At 54.9% G+C, this 19,192-nt stretch overlaps 1 protein-coding gene across 2 annotated transcripts; it reads left to right on the top strand.

Moving 5' to 3' along the window:
• The first annotated feature begins 663 nt into the window (after positions 1–663).
• Positions 664–19,067, top strand: MMP11 (matrix metallopeptidase 11). Of its 2 annotated transcripts, XR_008452720.1 has the most exons (9): positions 664–808; positions 9,778–10,028; positions 11,303–11,446; positions 12,449–12,582; positions 15,301–15,548; positions 15,867–16,080; positions 17,043–17,300; positions 18,057–18,900; positions 18,942–19,067. XR_008452720.1 is itself a non-coding variant. In XM_054082417.1 (8 exons), exons 1-8 carry the CDS (start codon positions 719–721, stop codon positions 18,188–18,190), a joined length of 1,473 nt encoding a protein of 490 aa, XP_053938392.1. In that variant the 5' UTR covers positions 664–718; the 3' UTR covers positions 18,191–19,029. The 2 variants fall into 2 exon arrangements, 1 of the variants encoding a protein (XP_053938392.1); XM_054082417.1 differs by having other exon boundaries at positions 18,057–19,029.
• The last annotated feature ends 125 nt before the right edge of the window (positions 19,068–19,192 follow it).

Below are 19,192 nucleotides of genomic sequence, written 5' to 3'. Positions count from 1 at the left end.
TTACGGTAACACCCTCAGCGTGGTTCCCATAACACAAAACATGGACAGCTGATCACAGACAGCTGAAGCATCCCTCCAGCCCGGGGTCGGGAGCAGCCCCGCTCCCCGCACATCAGCCCCACCGCGCTCCCCGCAGCCGAGGTCAACATCTTCTTATTGGCACACATTTATTGCAGCAGTTTGCTGCTAAACTGCGTCTGTTGGGGGGCGCTGACACAGTCCAGGGCTTCTCCCACAGAAGCAGCAACCGAGACCCCAGGGTGCTGCCCACCCGCGGGGGCTGAGCGGGCGGAGGCTCCGGCGCCTCCAACATACGGGATGTTCCCTTCCTTCCCCGTCTCGGCATCCCGCAGAGGGTAAGGCCTTGTTCCGGAGGGCGAGGAAGGGCCGGTCCCTCGCAGCCGCTCCCGCGGTCCGGGGGGCGCTGGGGGGCTCGGAGGAACCGGGGCAGCGCGGGCAGGAGGGCCTTCGAGCCCCGCGGCCCGAGCCCGGCAGCCCCGGGAGGGTCCCCCGGTCCCGCCCCGTCCCGCCCCGTCGGCGGCCGCGGGGCGGAGCGGGGCGGGACCCCCCTGCCGCGATGCCGCCGGCGCGGGTCCCCCCGGCCCGCGGGGAGAACAAAAGGCAGAGCGGGAGGAGGCGCGGGCAGGAGGGCGGGCGGCCCCGGGGGGGGATAAAAGACTCGGCGGGACCCCCCCTCCGCCCCGTGCCCGGTGCCGGCATGGCCCGCCCGCCGCTGCCCGCCGCCGCCCTGCTGGCCGCCGCCCTGCTGCGCTGCGCGCCCGCCGCGCCCGCCCGCCCGCCCGGCCCGGTGAGTCCCGGCCGGGTCCCGGCACAGCCTCCGCGGGGCACCGCCGACCCTCCGTCCATCCCTCCATCCATCCCTCTGTCCGTTTGTCCGTCCCTATGTTCGTCCATTCATCCCTCCGTCCCTCCTTCCATCCGTCCATCCCTCCGTCTGTCCATCCCTCCATCCCTCCCTCTGTCTGTCCATCCCTCCATCCCCCCAGGGGATGCTGGCACGGGCACGGGCCAAGGGAACACTGCCACAGCCCCGGGGATGCCCCGGCGGTGCCCTCTCCCCACAGGCTCCTCTTGGCATGATCGGGAAGTTTTCACATTCATGCTCCCTTCTGCGAAGCGAGCCAAGGAACAAGGGCTCTTAGGGCAAGGAGCGGGACATGGGAGAGTTTTCGAGGGGACATGGGATCCCCCCTTCCTTTAAAGGCAGCGGAGCACTCGCTGCCTGCTGATAACACCCTCCATATGCTGCGCGATTCCGAGAAGCGTTACAGGGAGACCAAAGGGGTGAATCAAACGCGCAGGCTGGAGGGGAGCAGCAGGACTCTTTCTTCCCACACATGCCTGCCAGATCCCAGCACCTGGGCTGGAGCTGCGAGCAGCAGGGAGTGCCGCTGCCCGAGAAAAGCAGCGGCGTGCGAGGGACTCGGGAGACGGACAGAGAGCTCCTTGTGCTGGGAGAGTGTGCGCGTGTAATTGGGTTATTATATACATGCGCTCCACCGGTGTGCCATAAAGTAATGACAGCAAATGCCCGGTAGCAGCCCAAGGGGATTAGTTCAGGTTCTGTGGATGGTTTTATTATCAGCTCTGTCATCTGAGTACTTTCTAACTTGGCTGCTAAATATGCTGTGGGCTGGGACTTGGCACGGAGCAGCCTTGGCCCCCGAAGTGCTTGTATTATTCCAAATGAAATGTCACTGCACTTGGCTCCGCTCTGCCTGTGAGAAAGGTGAGGCCAAGCGCACGAGCGGTGGCACTCGGCACCCCAGTCATGACACTGCTCCAGGGATTTCACCCCCTTCTGAACGCAGCCAGGGGTAGGTTGGAAGGGACTTGCCTAAAGCTGGAGATGGCTGGTTTCTGCAGAGATGTTGGCTGGGCTGGCAGGTGCGCACGCTCTGCCACGTGCAAGCTGAGAAGCTGCTGCTCCTGGAGGGACCTGCACAGCCTCTGGTCCCGGTCTTACTGCCAGCAAAGACCTCTGCGGGGTCCCTGGGGCAGGGAGAGCCAGCCCGGGTTTCACAGCATCTGAACTTGGGTCCCAGCTGCAATGTGTACTCCATCTCCTTCTGCCGGTGCTCACCGCTGCTGACTGACTGCAGAGCCTGCCGGGGCTCCTCTGCCTTGGCCAGTACCCTTTAAACAGGGGGCGTACACCGAACGGCTTGGCAAGCACAGAGTTAATGCAGGGGTCCAGGTCTGCTTGGGCTTCTGGTCTACACTCCTGAAAAAGGTCCCCCCAGTTGGTAGTCTGCTGCCCAGAGACAGTTTCTTCCTCATCCCGAGCTGATACTCTACATTGTGAGTGCTGATACTTCCTTCTTGGCTGGAGTAACTCCAGGTGGTGCTCCTACAGGTATGTTTTGTTCAGGAACATCTCATGCTTGTGTATTTGACCAGCCATGTGGAGCTCAGGAGCTAAAATCAATGTATTTCACTCAGTCTTTGCAGAGATGGTGGCTGCATTGTGTTGGGGTGGGAAATGGACAGATGATTTCCCATCCTTTCAAACAGCAGTTCTCTCATCCCAAATAGCTGTTCTCTTGGGTTTTGTAAATGGCATCAAGGCTTCTTCTGAGGGTCATTCTAGTGCCTCAGGTAAAACTAGCGTCACGGTGGTTGCTCTCACATACGATGTAAGTTGACAGCAGTGCACTCCGTTCCTTTTCTGGCTGGGGCGTGCATGCCAGTGCAGAATGGCTGAAGTGGGATCGCTGGGCTGACAGTGGCCTGCGCATGAGTTTCTGGCCTCAGCCCTTCTCTACTTTCTCTTATTAGATAGCTCTGCCATGCCATTGCACGTTTACTTTTCTGGCTGCTTTGAGTCTCTCTGCACAAAGAGATGTTTCCCTGTTTCTAAGAGCAGCTAATTTCCTGTCTGGGGCCTTTCGCTGTCGAGTGATGAGTGAGAGCGGAGCCGTGGGGCTGAACTCTGACAGGACAGACGATGGTGACTTCCTCGAGCTGTGCTGGTAGGTGGGATGGGCAAGGACCGTGCTAGGCAGCACCTGGCACCCCAAGGATGCTGCACCATGACTGTTCATTTGATGCTTCAGTAACAACTCACAACAGCTACACTGAGGGGGGAGGGAATCAAAGACTCGCATTAATTTTAAAGCCAGGCTGAACGGTGCAAGTTGCAGAAGGAGCTGTGTTCTTTGTAGCAAACCCTGTAGATCTCCTTCACTTTTACATTAGCACCTAAAGAAAGAAAGAGAAAACTGAGAGCAGAATACAGGCTGTGTCTGGTGGCCACTGTAAAACTTGAGAACAAAAGATCTGCAGTCCTCCGGGCAGTGCACGCGCAGAAGCTGAATTCTTGCATTGCTTTCAGCTCCCCTGGGAAATCAAAGTCAGTCCATTTGCTGGGAAACTCTCTCTCTGTGGAGAAGTGGTGGGCACCCTCTCCCAGCTGCCAGCGTAATCCCCTGGGAGCTGTACCCTGCAGCTCTTGCCCTGAACCCAGCAAGTTTTCCCCTGGAAGCACAGTGCTGCCTTCCCGGCAGCGCAGGAGCTGGGGAGGCTGCCCGCCTTGCTCGGGGCTCAGGCAGCTCCCGCAGGAAGGGTTTGATTTGCACTGTTTGGTTTGGCTATTTAAGTCCTGCTGTGAGTGTTGGGGTAATTTTAGGCATGTTTATCCTCAGCTCTGGGAGAGGCTGAAGTACACATGTAAGCAGTTATTCTCCAGCGGCTTTGTTGCATTTGTGCTTTCACATGCAATACACACCCTACAGCGTGGCAGGACTTGGGGTGTGCAGCTGGCAAAGGGGATCGCGGAGGGAGAAGAGAAGCGTTTTGAGGGAGATTCCCCTCCCCCCCCAGATCACACTGCATTTTATTTGCTTCCCCCATGCATAGCCCACCCTGGTGCCATAACCTGGGGGGTCGGCAGAGGCAGAGGCTGTGTTTGAAAGGGTACATTTGTTTAAAAAAGGATCTTCTGTGGAGAAATTGTCCCGCAGAGACTTTTCACACCAGAGGTGCTGTCAGCTTTTTCCTGCTAATCTCAAGTACACATACAGGTAAATGAAGGTTCTTGGATATTCTTGCACTGCGAATGGTGAGTGGAAGCACTGATGAGTCTGCACGTAGCTGTTGGGCAAAGCGAAAAATGGAGAACTTTAGGGGTTCACTGAGGGCCACAGACATGGTTTTAGAGGCTCACTGAGATTCCAGTGCAGATAGGAACCACAAGAAAGAGGTGATCAGGCCACCTCCTTTTAGTGGGATTTGGGTAAGAGGGAGGGATCACTATCTCACAAAAGGACAACCCCCCAGGAGACCGGGCAGAGGAACAATGCTTGTCTTGTGGGTTTGGAGATCCCAGCCTCCCTGTCTGAACAGCATACACTTCCTGAGGGTAGAACATCCCCCCCATAGCTCTGGAGAGGGCTGCGCTGTGCCAGGCGGCTGTAGCCAGCAGGAAATGACCTGGGTGTTGTCCTTGGGTTGGGTACGGAGAGCTCATTGCTCACCTTAGCCTGGATGTAATTGCACAATGAACAAAACATGTCAACCCTCTTCCTCCTCCTCCTGGAGTGTACCGCATCCCAGAGCAGTTTCTTGGTTTCAAGGGGATTTCTATGTCATTGGATTAAGGGTTCTCGAAACCTTTTGCTATCCTGGCATCCTGGGGTTTGTTTGCTTTGTGAGTACTCCTGTTTGTGGCAAACTGTTGCTTGGGTGACACCAGCAGCTTGCTTGTAGTGTTTTTAATGGACAAGACTCACAAACTGTCACGTAACTGAAGTGTCTGATAATAAAAATAGTCCTGCAGTGTTTATTCATTTACTTTCTCTTGTTACACCAGAGCCTGGGTCTTCTCATTCTGTCTGTGGGCATAAACATTTGCAGTCCATAATGTTTCATGTTCCATGTTGCTTAGGAAAAATAAACATTTTCCTTTTTTTGTTGCCAACAACAACTACCACCAAATAATCCGGAAACAAACTGTCAGGCCCCAGGAGGTCGCACTTAATGGTGCCACAGAGTATGGGAAGTGAGTGGAGAGGAACCTCCAACTGCGTAGCACGGCCAGGCACTGCCTCACCTCCCGTTTGGCTCAGCCTCTGCGTTCCCCCAGCTTTGTCTGCAGTGGGACTGGGCTGCAGCCCAGCACGAATAAGCTCTTTTAGCAGAAGTATTTGTGTAAGCAATGAAATCCTAGTTAGGGGGTTTGTAGATTCTGCCTTGTTCTGGGCGAGGTAGGATCAATAAACCTGGTGGCTTTGCCTACGCCTTGTTTCCACGGGGTTTCTGCGAAGAGTGCCTCGGCCAGGAGCACACTTAGCTCAGGCTCTGACCAGACCGCAAATATAATCTGTTTCTGCCATGACATTTCAGCTGCAGCATTAGCACCCTCTGAGGCCAGACAGCTTCTGGGACACAACCTGACTGGAATGGAGCTGGTGCCTGTTTTACTCCAGCCTCTGCAGATCCACGCTGGGCTGAGAGGCAGGCTGGCCAAAAAGCTGGCAGTGTTACTCTGTGCATCAGGACAAGAGTGTTGATCTCAGGTGGGAGCGTTGCTGCAGCCTGCTAAGGGGGTGCAGAGCCCCTGAGGGGCACAGCCACCCAGCAGTGGACAGAAATGGGGTGAGAGAACGGTCTCACACAAGAACTGCAGGAGAAAGCATCTTTGCTGTCTTTCCCCATGTGGTGAACTAAAGGCAGGAGGGCTCCAAGGTGCTGGCTCGTAGGTGGGAGGACAATGCTGGTAGCCAAAGGGGCAGCAAATACCAGGGCCTTGCCAAACACTGAATAGCAAAAGGAGAAAGCAGGGAGAAATGGGAAAGCAACAGCAGAAGGGACAGGGAAGTGGAGAGAAATCCCATGAACTCATCTCCTAGCAGAAGAGGAAACAGCCCCCAGTGACAGGAGAAGCATCCAAGACTGATGGGATTCACGTTGTAACTTGTCCTGTCACTCCTGTCTGATGGCGAGGGGGGTCTCCTTTCATCTCCATGCTGCAGGACCAGGCAGGAGCCCAGCTTATTAGATAAATGACAGAGGAGACAAGTTTAAGGTCAGGGCAGGCAGCAAAGGATGGACCCAGGGAGAGGAGAGTGCTGGACTTGTCAGTACCAGGCACTGACCCCGCTCTTGAGGTTTTTTTATACACACCGTTGCTGGTACTCCAGGGTAGCTGGACTGATCCGGCTCTTTCTCCTCCCAGGAGGCTCTGGAGGACAAGTGCTGCCCAACACAATGAGGTTAAAGATGCTCCCAGCTCCTCAGGATGGCTGGGACGCTTCCTGGAGAGCTTGGCTTGTGTTCATCTGGCCCTAGCAGACCCGGCAGCGATGGCTGTTGTATTGCAGCACTCGAGGGCTGATAAAGCTGCGAGGAACCGAGGGGCAGTCTGTACCTCTGTTGTGGTTTCTGCTCTCCCGTGGGATCTCTCCCTCCTGTTCCCTTGGTCATTTGGGTCACAAGGCTGCTCGGAAGAGGCACTTTCTTTGTGAGGAGCTGTGGCTGTCCTGCAGCACGGCCCTCTGTATAGCTCTGCTGCACTGCTGTCCTCTCTGCTCTCAACCCTCGCTTTCAGGCCTGTCAGCCTCTCGGCACTTGTGTTGTGAAGACATTTTGCTGCTCAGTCTCAGTTGCAAAGCCCTGGCCCCTTCCCATGGCTACAAGCGGTCTGTTCCTCTGCGCAGTGGCCATCCCGGCTGCAGGTTATACTGGGAAGGGCAGCGCAAATGGCACAGCCTTAGCCAGAGACTCAGATCCGGCTCTGCGCTCAGCTGGTCGGAATGCCTGCGGGAACTTTCCTTTGCTTTTGGTCTTTGGTAATTCTTTCATCTCCACTGGTGGGATTGGAGGACTGGGGATGCCTTGATAGTTACCCAGCAGCCAGCGCCCCCCTTGTCCTCTCCACGGTTGGCAGTGGCTTCAGCAGCAGCACAGACCTGAGGAACCCCCTGAGCTTGCAGTTCAGGCACTATCCCGCAGCTTGGGGGTACAAAGCAAGGTCTGCTCAAGGGTGGGTGGTTTCGGTGCTGGGTAGAAAGGATGCAACTCTAAGTGAAAGGACTCGTTATCTAAGCCTTGGGAAGTGCTTGCGGCGAGGTGTGTCCGGCCAAGGAGACTGAAATCTCCAGCCTGACGCGTCTCCTGAGCATTGTTGGCAAGTAGTTTCCAGCTGTCACATTTCCCCTTGCTGGCTGTGCCTGCAGTGGCATTTTCCAGCCCTTTCCTGCCATGGTGCTAAATGTCAGTGCAGTGACGACAGGGAGAGACTCCCAGTTTGTCTGGGGGCACAGCGCACACCGGGCAGCGGGGCCGGCCTCGCCTCCTGCCTCCACCCAGAGCCATTCATGGGGCCAGGCTGCGTCCCTTGGCAGGGCCGGCTCTTTGCAGAGGGCAGGCAGGCAGGAGCAGGGAGAGTCCTGCCTGAGGGAAGGTGGGGTTTGGATGTCTGGAAGCTGGGATTTGTGCCAGTGGCCTTGAGTTAACCGAAAGGGAGAGAGAAAACCTACCTCTGGTCTGCCCCTGAACATGGGATCCCTCAGGGCAAGAGGAAACAAGCAGTTCCTCCTTTGCCCCTGCTTGGAGGAGGGCGATGATCTCCACGTTATGCCAGTGCCCCTATCCGGGAAGGCAACAACCGGCCTTCCTGGGAGACCCGGGGAACGTACTTGGCATAGCGAAGACAAAGAAACAGAAGTAAGCCTGTCTGGGTCACTCTTACCACACTCACCTAACTGTGCAACTCGTGAGGGTTTCCCAGTGCTCCCAGTTCCACAGCAAGTGCTCTCCTCAGGGTCTATCTCCACTTTTCCCCACGTGCCTTGATACGGCTGTCCTGCACCTCCTGATTCTGGGAAACCAAACCCATTAATCGCACCATGTCCTCGGGCAGCAGGACCTGCCTCTGGTGCTTTCGGGCGCACCCAGGAGCAAGGAGCTGGGCAGCACTGCAGGCTGGGCTTTGGTGACACAGCTGCCATTATGTGCTTGGCAGAAGGTCTCACTGGGGGTGGGAGAATGTTGTTGGCCAGGACATGAGCCTTATCAGCTCCTTCTGCCGGCTGTCCTCCACAGGCTGTAGCTGCCAGGGAGGCAGGGTGCCAGGCAGCTCCTAGAGAGCTCCTCTTAGAGAGGCAGGTACCTCTGACCTGGCGGCACTCCAGCGTTCAGCGGGAGCAGCCTGGTGCAGACTCCCCCGGGACAGGGCAGCCTGTGAGCCTTCCTCCCACTAAAGCACTGGATGGCTTCCCAGTGCCACAACTGGTGGCTTGGGTGGGCTTTGCTGTTCAAGATGTAAAATGGCTTTCTCTCTTTGCGTTGTTGATGTGGTTCCCGCGATGTGTGAAAGTGCACTGGGACACCAGGACTGGGTCAATAGTTTCTAAGGCGAAGTCTGGCAGGTATCAAGCCACCAAGTGTCTGGCTGGGGAGGACAAGCCAGCCGGCTGGAGTGGTGACAGACACAGAGAGAGCGAACACCTAAACTGCTCCTTGTGTGACCTCCCAGGCTCCTGTGTCCATCCATGCGTTGCGCAGAGGCATGGGGCCAATACAGAGTCAGGAGCTCGGTAGTGGAATTAATGCCAAGGGCTTCACACTTAATTCCAGCCGCATGAATGGACTTTTTGTAGGGAACAGAGTGGCGGCAGCACGCAGATTACACGGCATCATGGCAGCCCTGGCATCATGCCCACCTGGCCTTCGTGTCCCCAGCCAAGCAGCCAGAGGAGCTGGCAGCTCCCTGCAGGGGAAGGAAGGGAACCTCTAAAAGCCAGGTACGCTCCAGAGCTCCTGGGACAGAACCTGTCTGTCTGAGATGTGACGCTGCTGCATCTCAGCTCCTACTGAAGCTCAAAGACCTTTAAATTGGCCTGCAGGAAGTTCTGCATTTAGACGTCTGGCTTGTGCACCACGGTCACACAGGGACCAGGCACCTCAGCACCTCACAGCAGGTTGGGGATTACACTTGGGTCATGTTTCATGGTGGCCCCATAGTCCTGCTGTCAGGTAGGAAACCAACAGAAATCAGCAAATTAGGACTAACTAATGTTGCCAAGAGGAATCATGCTTTTTCAACTAAGGGTGGAAGAGCCCAGGTGACCTTAGCAGAGACAGAGGCACAAGGGGATATGGTCCCATCCCTCCCTCTGCACAGTCAGTGACCTCAGGCAGTGACAGGGGCCGCAGGGTCACTGCTGCTCTCTGCCCCACGGGCTGGGCTGAGTCACCCCCCAGATCCACCTGTTCTGCTCCCTGGCTCGTGCTGTCCCCTAGCCATGCCGAGAGCCTGCTCTCCACACCAGGACAGCAAGGGGACACCACGGGGGCGGCAGTGGGGAGCACAGCCGTGTGCTGGGGACTAAAGGCTTCCTCCCATTAATATTACCTCTACCCAGCGCCTGAGGGGAATAAAGGACGTGGGCAAAGGAGGAGAATTTACTCCCTAGAGATTTGTTTCATTCTTGAAGGGTCTGGGTCTCATCCACAGCTTGTAAAAGCATTTCCTGCCAGCCAGCTGCCAAGGAGAAGCGAAACAAAAATATCCCTGTATTACAGGGTGCCATGGCATGACCCAGCGCCTCCCAGGTGTGACCCAGCCTGGCAGCAGCAGAGCCCAGAGAACAGAGGATGTTTGTGGGGAGCAGTTTGTGCCCTAGCAGTGGGAGGGCGGCCTCACACAGAGGTGGAACTCGCTGCTGCAGGGCTGCTGTGGGGAGCCGTCCACCACTCGGCATCAGGGCTTCTCTTCCCAGACACTCATGTCATGGCTTTGCTTTTCCCTTTTAGGATGTGTCTCGAAAGCAGCACACCTGGAAGGAGCAGAGTCCTTGGCTGTCTTCCTTGGTGAACACCGTGGGGACCGGCGTGCCTGCTAAGGGCTTCCATGTGGGTGCAGACGAGCAGGCAGCACGCTGGAACCCACCCCGGTGCGGCGTGCCGGACCTCCCGGTGTTGCCAGATGGCCAGAATGGGCGGAACCGGCAGAAGCGGTTTGTCCTCTCTGGCGGACGCTGGGACAAGACCGATCTCACCTACAAGTAAGAGGGGCCCGAAATAGGAGTCAGGCTGTTTTGTTTCTCCCTCCCCAGACCTCTCTGCCTAACGCTCCCTAGAGCGCAGCATGTTGTGACGTGACCATAAAAGCTGGAGGGCAGCCCTGGAGCTGGGTCCAGCTGTCCCGGGGGCAGGGGAGCCGCATGCAGAGCCACCGGCAGGGTTGTACCCAGCACTTCCACATCCCCTCACGCATGTGGTCCCGTAAAGGCAGATGCCCACCCACCCCTGCCCAAACACATTCCCCACAGCTGTTACATAACCCTTTGGTCAGTCCTGCAGCAAACCCCACATGCGCGTACGTTCACTTCCCTGCATCAAACCCCTGACACGTGCCAAACCTCCACCGTCAGCCGTCTCCTGCTGTGCCTTTGTTCCCACAGCCACTCCGACATGGGCTCACCTCGCAGTTTATTTGAAAAAGAATTTATTTTATTCAGCTGTTATTGATGTCCCCATAAACACGACTTGAGTGTAAAGTTTTGCCCAAATCACCCGACACGTTCTCAATTGTGAATTTGCTCAACAGGCTTGTGGGAGGGTCGTGCTGCCCTCCCCAGCTGCCCACAGGGGCGTGAGTGGAGAGGTGAGCACACTCATATGGACTTTGACAGCATGTAAGTCATCTTCTGTTTAATTAAGTGCAGGAGACAGTTCCTCACAGTGTTAGGAGGCGATAGATAACACAGAAAGGCTTCTTCCTTTTTTTTTTTTTTTTTTTTTTTTGTCAAGAGTGCTAAAGAAACAGAGCAGAGGTGAACATGCACCACCACTGTGAACAGAAGGGAAAGAAAGCTCCCTCTGCAGCAGACCTTTCAGTCTTCTTATGTTACAAGAGGGCAGAAGAGGCAGCAGCTGCTCTGAGCGAGCCCAGGTTTTCAGGGGTAAAGAATGCAGAGATTGAGGAGGAGAAATCACATCCCACCACTCCCAGGCACCTTTGTGGGGCTGGACTCACAGGGGACAGGCCTGGGAAATACTGCATTGCTTCATTCCAGAAAAACAGATCTGCAAAGCTCTCCAGAGAGAGCGCCTCTGAGCCCACCAGCCAGAGGGTTTCAGCACTGATGGGACTGATCTGCGGCACGTGCTGCATTAAAGAGGGTGCGGAGCAGTGCTTGTCTGGATTGGAAATGTTCTCCTGCTGAGAAAGGGCAGCAGCCCTAGTGACGTTGATCCTGCAGTTAGTGCCTTCGTGACAGCAGTATCCGTGGGACAGTGGCTGATCTCTCCTCATCTAGTGTCTGTTGCTTTTCAGAATTATCAGGTTCCCATGGCAACTTGTAAAAGCTAAAGTGAGAAGGACCATCAAGGAAGCTTTGAAAGTCTGGAGTGACGTGACCCCACTGACCTTCACGGAGGTGCAGGATGGACGAGCTGACATCGTCATCGATTTCACAAGGTGAGCAGGGTGGGCAGCAGCCCCCTCCTCCCAGACAGAGCAGAAGCCTTGCAGGCAAGACCCTGCTCCTCTGCCCAGAGCAGAGAGCTGCCGGCACACAACTTGGGCACTTAGGTGGAGGCTCATATTTCTGCTTTCAGACACTGGGAGTTTTTTTGTTTGGATTTTTTTGTCAGTTGTGGGCTGCTTGTTGTAAGTGCAGCTGTTCAATGCTGGCTGTGCACAGTACTGTTGCTGATCATACATTAGTTTTCCCGGTAGATTTACATTTCTCTGCCCACAGGCTGTTTTCCTAAGCATTTGTTTTGACTTTCCATCTTCAGGTCCTCCATCCTGTCCCTCGACTGAACAACGTAACTGTCTGCCCCAAGACAAATATAGTTTCTTGGTTAAATGAATCTTGGCTCCCAGCCCAAAATTCACTTTTGGCAAAATACGCATGGGGGCAAAGATTCTCCTCTGCTGCATGTTTGCACAAAACTAATACAGGCAGTGGAGACTGTCCAAGCAGTGACGCAATTTACATGCTGTGCCTCCCTCAGCTCTCTGAAGTGGCCACATTTCTCATGGGTTTCCTTCACTAGTCAACAGTGGGCTTGGCTTGAGCAAGGACCTGAGGGCTTGGCTGCATTCACTGCCAGCTGCCCCTCCACATCCCCGCAACGCTCAGCTATGTTGACTTAATCTTGGCCAAAGTAGTCATCTCCTTAATTCTTCAGGCTCCAGGCTCAGTTTTGGACTGGAAGCTGAATGGGGGGAGGAGAGAAACATCCCTGAGAAAACAAGTGAACTCCCCAGGGCTCGGTGTGACTGAGTTCTGCTCCTCAGTGCCCTGATGCAGAACTGAGCTTGCAGCAATGTAAAGTACTCAGAACAGTTGATCCGACTGGTGGGATTAACTTGGAATGGGAGGGAAAGCTGCTGTCCCCTTGCAGTGGCTCACCACCTGTTCACTGGAGGTCCCCAGCCATTTGTCTGAGGTGCAGTGTGTCTTCCCTCCAGGTACTGGCATGGAGATAACTTGCCTTTTGATGGACCTGGAGGGATCCTGGCACACGCGTTCTTCCCCAAGACACACCGGGAGGGAGATGTCCATTTTGACTATGATGAGACCTGGACGATTGGGAACAACCTGGGTACGGTACTGTTACAGGGGGAGCTGTGGATGCTCCAGGATACTTGTCAGGGCCCTTGGAAATGATTCAGTTGTGACATGAACAGGACCTCATAAAACTGAGAGGCAACAATCATTTTTGTGGTGTGCATTGTCACCTCCTGCCACTTACAACCCTACTGGTAGCATTCAGGTCTTTTCTTGTCCTCTTTCAGCCACAGCACAGCCTGTGTCCAGCACCAGGACCCAGGTTTCCAAGTGGGCTCCCCCTGTGCAAGGGGAGCAGGAAGGACACATATGAGATGGCTCCTCTGCCCAGCCACACACTCTGCCACTTGGGAATTGCACCCAGCATTGGCAGGAGCCGTTAGAAATAAAGCAGGGAAGGCATAAAGGAAAACTGAACGTCAAGCACCGTCTGACACAGTTGTCTTCCAAAGCACGGGCTCAGCCCCAGCCCCTGCACGCACTGTTCATCGCCTGCCCGCAAAGTAGTTTCTCTTTTTATAAGTCCATAAAGGGAAACCACCCAGGCTCCAGCTCTGCCCCTGTGGCTTGGGAATGCTCTGACCGTGAACAACACCACATCCAGTCAAGACTCTTTTTATTTTTTTTTTTTTTGCTAATAATAGCTCCAGGCTGGTAGCTCTGCTCGGGCACGAGGGTCTGGTGTCACAGTATCTCATGAGATACTGCAGTACTGCTTGAGACCGTCTGGATCAGTGCCCAGAGCATCAGTTCCTGCAAGATCACCAAAATTAACCCAGGTCAGCCCCTCCTCCTCCTTCTCAGTTTATCTACAGGGACAAAGACACAATCACAAAGCCCAGGTTAAACCCCTGCCACTCTGGGGTTTCCTATATGTTTTATCCACATCGATGTTCAGGGCTCAGGGCCCCAAGTCCACTTCACTGCCAGCTGTATGCCAACTTGACTCTCTCCATGCGGCACAGATGGTTGTGTCTTCAGCCCTCTTCATACTCACCCAAAGCAAGAACCACAAAGCACCACACCTTTCTGCAGCGCTGCTGCTCCTGGAGGAAGGGTGGGCTTTGCTGTTGTTCACCATCTGTTTGGGCTGCCTGTGTTGTTGAAGAACTTCCTACATTCTCCCACAAAGACAGTGTTGGAGGCAAACCAGGAACTGAAAATGGGTGCCAGTTCCCATCAGAATCCATTCCCATTCCATGGCTTTTTTTCATCCCTACATCTTCCGTACATAAATGCTGTAAATGCTCTTTGCAGCTAATTGCCATTTAGCATGCTGAAAAGGGCTTTACGATATAAACATGGATAAATCAGTGTCTCAGCTCTCAGTGAGATGGGGAAATCCTTAGCCTCATTTTACAGCTGGGAGAGCAGAGGTATAAGGAGGGTTAGGGTGTGCCCTGGGGTCACCCCAGAGCCGGGCAGGAAGCCGGACTCCACGTGGAGAACCTGTGAGAGAGACAGCGATGGCCCCAGCACGGCTCCTTCGGGCGCGCTGCCGTTCACCTCCCCCAGCAAAGCTGACAACAGCCAGTCTGCCAACACTGGAAAGCACCAAGTGAGGAGCCTGCCAAACTAAACAGAAGTGTCTGAAAGTTTGTAATAAATCACTGACACAGAAATCCCACTTTCTGAGCTGACCTAGATGTGTCGATTTAATTGGGTCAGTGCTGTGTAAATACATCACTTCAATGTAAAGCTGACTAGCAGAGGAAAACAGGGGCTCACCTTCCCCTCCACCTTTCCCAGGCCTTCCTCCCAGCTGCACCCACCCTGTCCTACTGCTGAGAAGTGACCTGCTCTCCTTGGAGCCAGCAGGGAAATCCTGTTTGGAGCAGCGAGGCTGGCTGGCTCACATCTCTGCCTTTCTCATCACTTGGGCAGCAGCTCGGAGGATTTCTGGCCAAAGGCAAGTGATTGAATACGCTGGGACTTGGCAACAAACAGCCCGCTCACAAGATTCACTGCTTAATGTGCCTCTCTTCCAACTTTCCCTGAGATTTATCAACTTCAAAAAGGATCCATTGGGAGCTAAGCGACACCAGCCAAATGACACGTTTTTGTATATTGAAATCTACTTCCCCCTCTCTCTTTTTCTAAATGCTCCACAGTCATGTATTCCTAAAACGTGATCTCCCATAAATCTCCTTGACTCTGGTGAACAAGGCTCAGGCCTTGACACTGGATCATTTTTTATGGACTTATTTCTAAATGTCACCTTTTTGCTACAGTCCGCACAAGCAATAAATGAGCTCCCTCTGCTGTCTGTGTGACAACAGCCATCAGCAAGTTTTCATCCTTGCTGATGCAGGTATCTTCCACAGTGGACGTGATCAAAATGGGACCTGATACACTACAGCTGTGGCCAACAACTGCTGCAAGGCTGGATGGACAAAAAACAGCCTTACCACTCTGAGATCTACTTCTGTGGGCCAGATTTCTTATGCTGTGCAAAACTCTTTTATCCAAAAGCACAAGGAAAACCCTTTTGTTCCTGGTAGCTGATGGAGTACAGAAGCCCCCGGTGATGGAATTACAAGTTATCAGCATGCCCAGGCTAGTATCCGAGTGTATGAATTCACTCACAGTGCTCCAGAAAAACCCTGTGAACAACTTGTGAGTGCTGTAGTTAAGGTAGATGTCTCTTTCCTCGTGTTAGGCTCCTACAGCATAACACAGTGCATTGTCAATGGCTGATGAATAGTAGCAGTGGGCCTAGGAGGCAAGCATCTCCCACCTTTTCCCTTTGCAGGCACTGACCTCCTCCAAGTGGCTGCTCATGAGTTTGGCCACGTCCTGGGCCTGCAGCACACAGCTGTCTCCAAGTCACTGATGTCTCCTTTCTACATCTTCCGCTACCCACTTAGTCTGAGTGAAGATGACAAGCAAGGTATCCAGTACCTCTATGGAAAACCTAAACTGGATCCTGACCCGACCACAGCTCAGCCAGCAGAGCTGCCCCAGCCAGACCTTGAAACAAATGAGATCACCAACGTGGAGGTGAGTGCACAGCTTGTCCGTGTGCTCCTCTAACACCACAGCTGGTTCCCAGCTGCTGGGACTGTCAGCAGCAGCCTTACACGGGGTTTGGTGTCTGTGTCTTCCACCGATGCCGCTGAGCACAGGTCTGGACCCCACGGCAGGCAGTGCCAGCCAGCCTGGGATGTGCGGGGAGGGAACCTCTGGGCAGCACGTGCCCAAAAAAAACTGTCTGAAAGTGGGACAGTTGTCTGGACATAGGGACATCCCATCCACTGAACTCAGCCTGGGCAAGTGGACCCCTTGAGTCCAAGCACCTGACCAGCCGTGTTTTGGCAGTCTGTGCAGCCCGACGCCTGTGACACAGATTTTGATGCTGCCTCCACCATCCGAGGGGAGCTGTTCTTCTTCAAGTCTGGCTATGTGTGGCGGCTCCGAGCCGGAAAGCTGCAGGATGGCTACCCAGCTCTGGCCTCCCGCCACTGGCAGGGGATCCCCAGCTCTGTCGATGCCACCTTTGAAGACCCTCTGGGCAATATCTGGTTTTTCCAAGGTAAGAGCTGGACTGGGATCAGAGGCTCAGAAATGTATCTTCTTTACTGAGGGGTCTTCAGCACCCAACAAGTTCCTGGGAGGAAAAACCTCAGCATCCTCAGCAATCCACTGATGCTTGTTATTTGCTTCCTCTCTTTTAGTTTAAACTTTTCAGCAGGTATTGAGGGAGGAAGAGAGAAGGGAGGGGTCGCCTTTATTTTAGACAGAGCCAAGATATCCTGTTCTCTCTCTTTTGTTTTGAGCCTCTGTCCTGGCAATGCAAGTACCCATCTAGCCTGGGTGTGCACGCCCCATCTGCACACCGTGAGACCAAGTACCACAACGCACACCTCGCGGCTCTGCAGGCAGCGTCCCTGCATAAACAGATTACTTAGCACCTGACCTGTGCACAAGGACTTACAGTGCTAAAATTGGCAGGGTCCCACCATGAGTTAAAATGAGATAAGAGGGAAGTATTACATGCCGTGGGCTAATTACAGAGATTCCCATTTTGATCTAATCTGGAAATATGTTTTTAGTCTCTATTCCAGCCTTGCAACTTCTCCCTGGTTTCTGTAGCGTACTCCTTAACAGCCGCATGTCCCCTTTATGCCCACGCATGCCCACACATGTTCTCCTCCAGGAGCTGAGACTGCAAGGTAGAGGCTTGCCTCCAGCCAAGTCTTTTAGTGTAATTTCCACAAATAGAGAGAAGACAGCTGCTGAAACAGTCCTCCTCATCCCACCACTGACACTGCCCAGGTTGGACCGAGGTGGGAAGTCAATTCCTCGTGCTGCTGGTGCTTTGGGCACGCGTCAGTGATAGTGTCCATGACACTGGTGGGGGTTTTGCCTCTCAGGCACAGGTTTCCCTGGGAGTTCTGCCAAGGCACCAGATCCAGTTGTGTGGTTCACTGCGAAATTATCAAACATCAAGGAGCTTCTGAACCCTTGATAAGGGTCCCTTTTCTGTCTCATCAGATTCTCAGTACTGGATTTATGATGGCGAGAGACGGGTATCTGGTCCCACACCGACTGTGGAACTGGGCCTTCCTGCATCCCCTGTGCAGGCAGCTCTGGTGTGGGGGGCTGAGAAGAACAGGATCTACATATTCAGTGGAGGCAACTACTGGCGCTTCAACCCTCACACCCGCCAGGTGGACAACATCTACCCCCGCACAATGGCCGACTGGCGCGGCGTCCCTCAGGAGATCGACGCGGCTTTTCAGGATGGGTTTGGTGGGTACAACATGGACATGGCCTGCTCTGGGGTGGGCGCTCAGGCCAATGCTACTGCCCAGATGGAAGAACTGGGCAGATTTAGACATTTGGTAGTAGTGGATGCTTCTCAGCCACATAGTGGAGAGAGAGAGAGGCAGCTCCCACCAGTGAGTAGGGAACGGAGGCTTCTCTCATAGAAGTGAGAAGTTTTATCATTATTAATGCAACAGTTAAGTGTCTGATAGAGAGAATTCAAACTTCTGACCAAGAAATGGTAACAGAGCGCTACTCAGCTGTTACCACTCCCAACAATGAGAAGAGAGCAGAAACGCTGCTCGCGCCTCAGCCTTGGCAGCTGTCCTGAACGAACAGGCTGCTTTTGGTATTGCCTAGCGCTTCCCTCTGCTTCCAGAGGGGGATCCCAGAGCAGCTTCCCCACAGTTACATGCTGTGCAACAAGTCTTCCACAGCTCGCTGTCATAGGTCCCCCTGAGCTCCTAGACATTACCTGGGTACAGCATATTTAAAACCACCACAAATACAAAATAAAATCCATACTGTTTACTCTCCTGTCAAAACTACAACACTGTGAAAGAAGGGAGTAAGCCACAAGCCTGAGTTCAAATGAAATGAATCTTGACACCATCTCCTGCTTCTTCCAGGCTTTCTTTTGGTACTGCACAAGCTGCAGAATGTCAGTGAAAGAACATGCTAGGAAAGAGCTCTGCACCACACAAACCCTGTCTCTCCTAACCCTTCCTCTCTCACCTGCAGGTTTTGCCTATTTTCTGAGAGGCCGAGATTACTGGAAGTTCGATCCGGTCCAGGTGAAAGTGCTGGAGGGCTACCCGCGCCAGATCAGCCAGGACTTCTTCAGCTGTACATCCTCCTCCAACTCCTTCAGATGAAGGGGATGACTGTCCTCCGTGCTCCCCTTTCATCACCATTACCTCCAGCAGCCACACAGAGGGTTCCCTCTGCCATTCCCAGCTTCCTTCCAGGCTCAGTGTCTGGCACAACAGGCATCCGGCACAACAAGCAATCAAGTTTTCTCCACTCCAGTTCCAGCAGCCTCAGCTTCAGTTGCCTCAATATAAAAACATCCGTGCTGTTCTTTGCAGGCAAGAGCAGCCACTAAACCTATGAGGTGGCCACACTCTTCCAGCCAAAAGCCATGGAGCCAGCCTGGAACACGATCGTGCTCTCCTAATTCACCTGGACCCCATCGTGTAGAACTGATCTGGTGGCACTGATGTTTACATGGCACACACCAGCAGCCCCCCGCTGCTCCGGATGCTTCCCGGGAGCAGAGCTTCCCTGCGGCGGGAGTCTCTGGGGTCCCTGACCCGTGCGGACACGTGGCTGCCAGCGCCCACAGCCCTCGTACGCGTTAGAGGCTGGTGCTGCTCCGGACACTGACAAGGGCACCGGGTGCCAGCGCTGGACGCTGCCCCGGACACGGGCCGGGCCCCGTGCGTTCCTCGTGCCGCCCGCACCCTCAGCTGGGGGGTTCGGGGGCGCTGCTGCCCGGGGCCCCCACTCGGCTGCCGTGGGCGAGCCCTGCACCCCCCGCCCAGCACCCGCCACAGCCCGCGCGCCCTCAGCGCCCCCTCCTCAGGTCCCTCTCCTCGCCCCACGCCTCAGAGCCCCCCTCCTCAGCTCCCCTCCTCTCAGCCTCCCCTTCCCCTCCCTCACTGCCCCCCCCTCAGCACCCCTCGCTCCCCCCAGTGCTCCTTCACTCAGCACCCCCACACTCCCCTCAGCGCCCCCGGCTCCCTCTCCCTCCCCTCACCAAACCCCCAGCGCCCTCGCTCGTCAGCCCCTCCCCGCTCCCTTAAGCGCCCCTCCGTCCCTCACTTCCCCCTCGGCGCCCCGCCCCTCCCTCGCCCCGCCCCTCGCGCATGCGCAGT

This window comes from Cuculus canorus, chromosome 17 (assembly GCF_017976375.1).
Source record: "Cuculus canorus isolate bCucCan1 chromosome 17, bCucCan1.pri, whole genome shotgun sequence".
In the NCBI taxonomy this organism is placed as follows: domain Eukaryota; kingdom Metazoa; phylum Chordata; class Aves; order Cuculiformes; family Cuculidae; genus Cuculus; species Cuculus canorus.
Note: the sequence above shows the minus strand (reverse complement) of the source record. Positions and strands in the feature narration are given on the sequence as shown.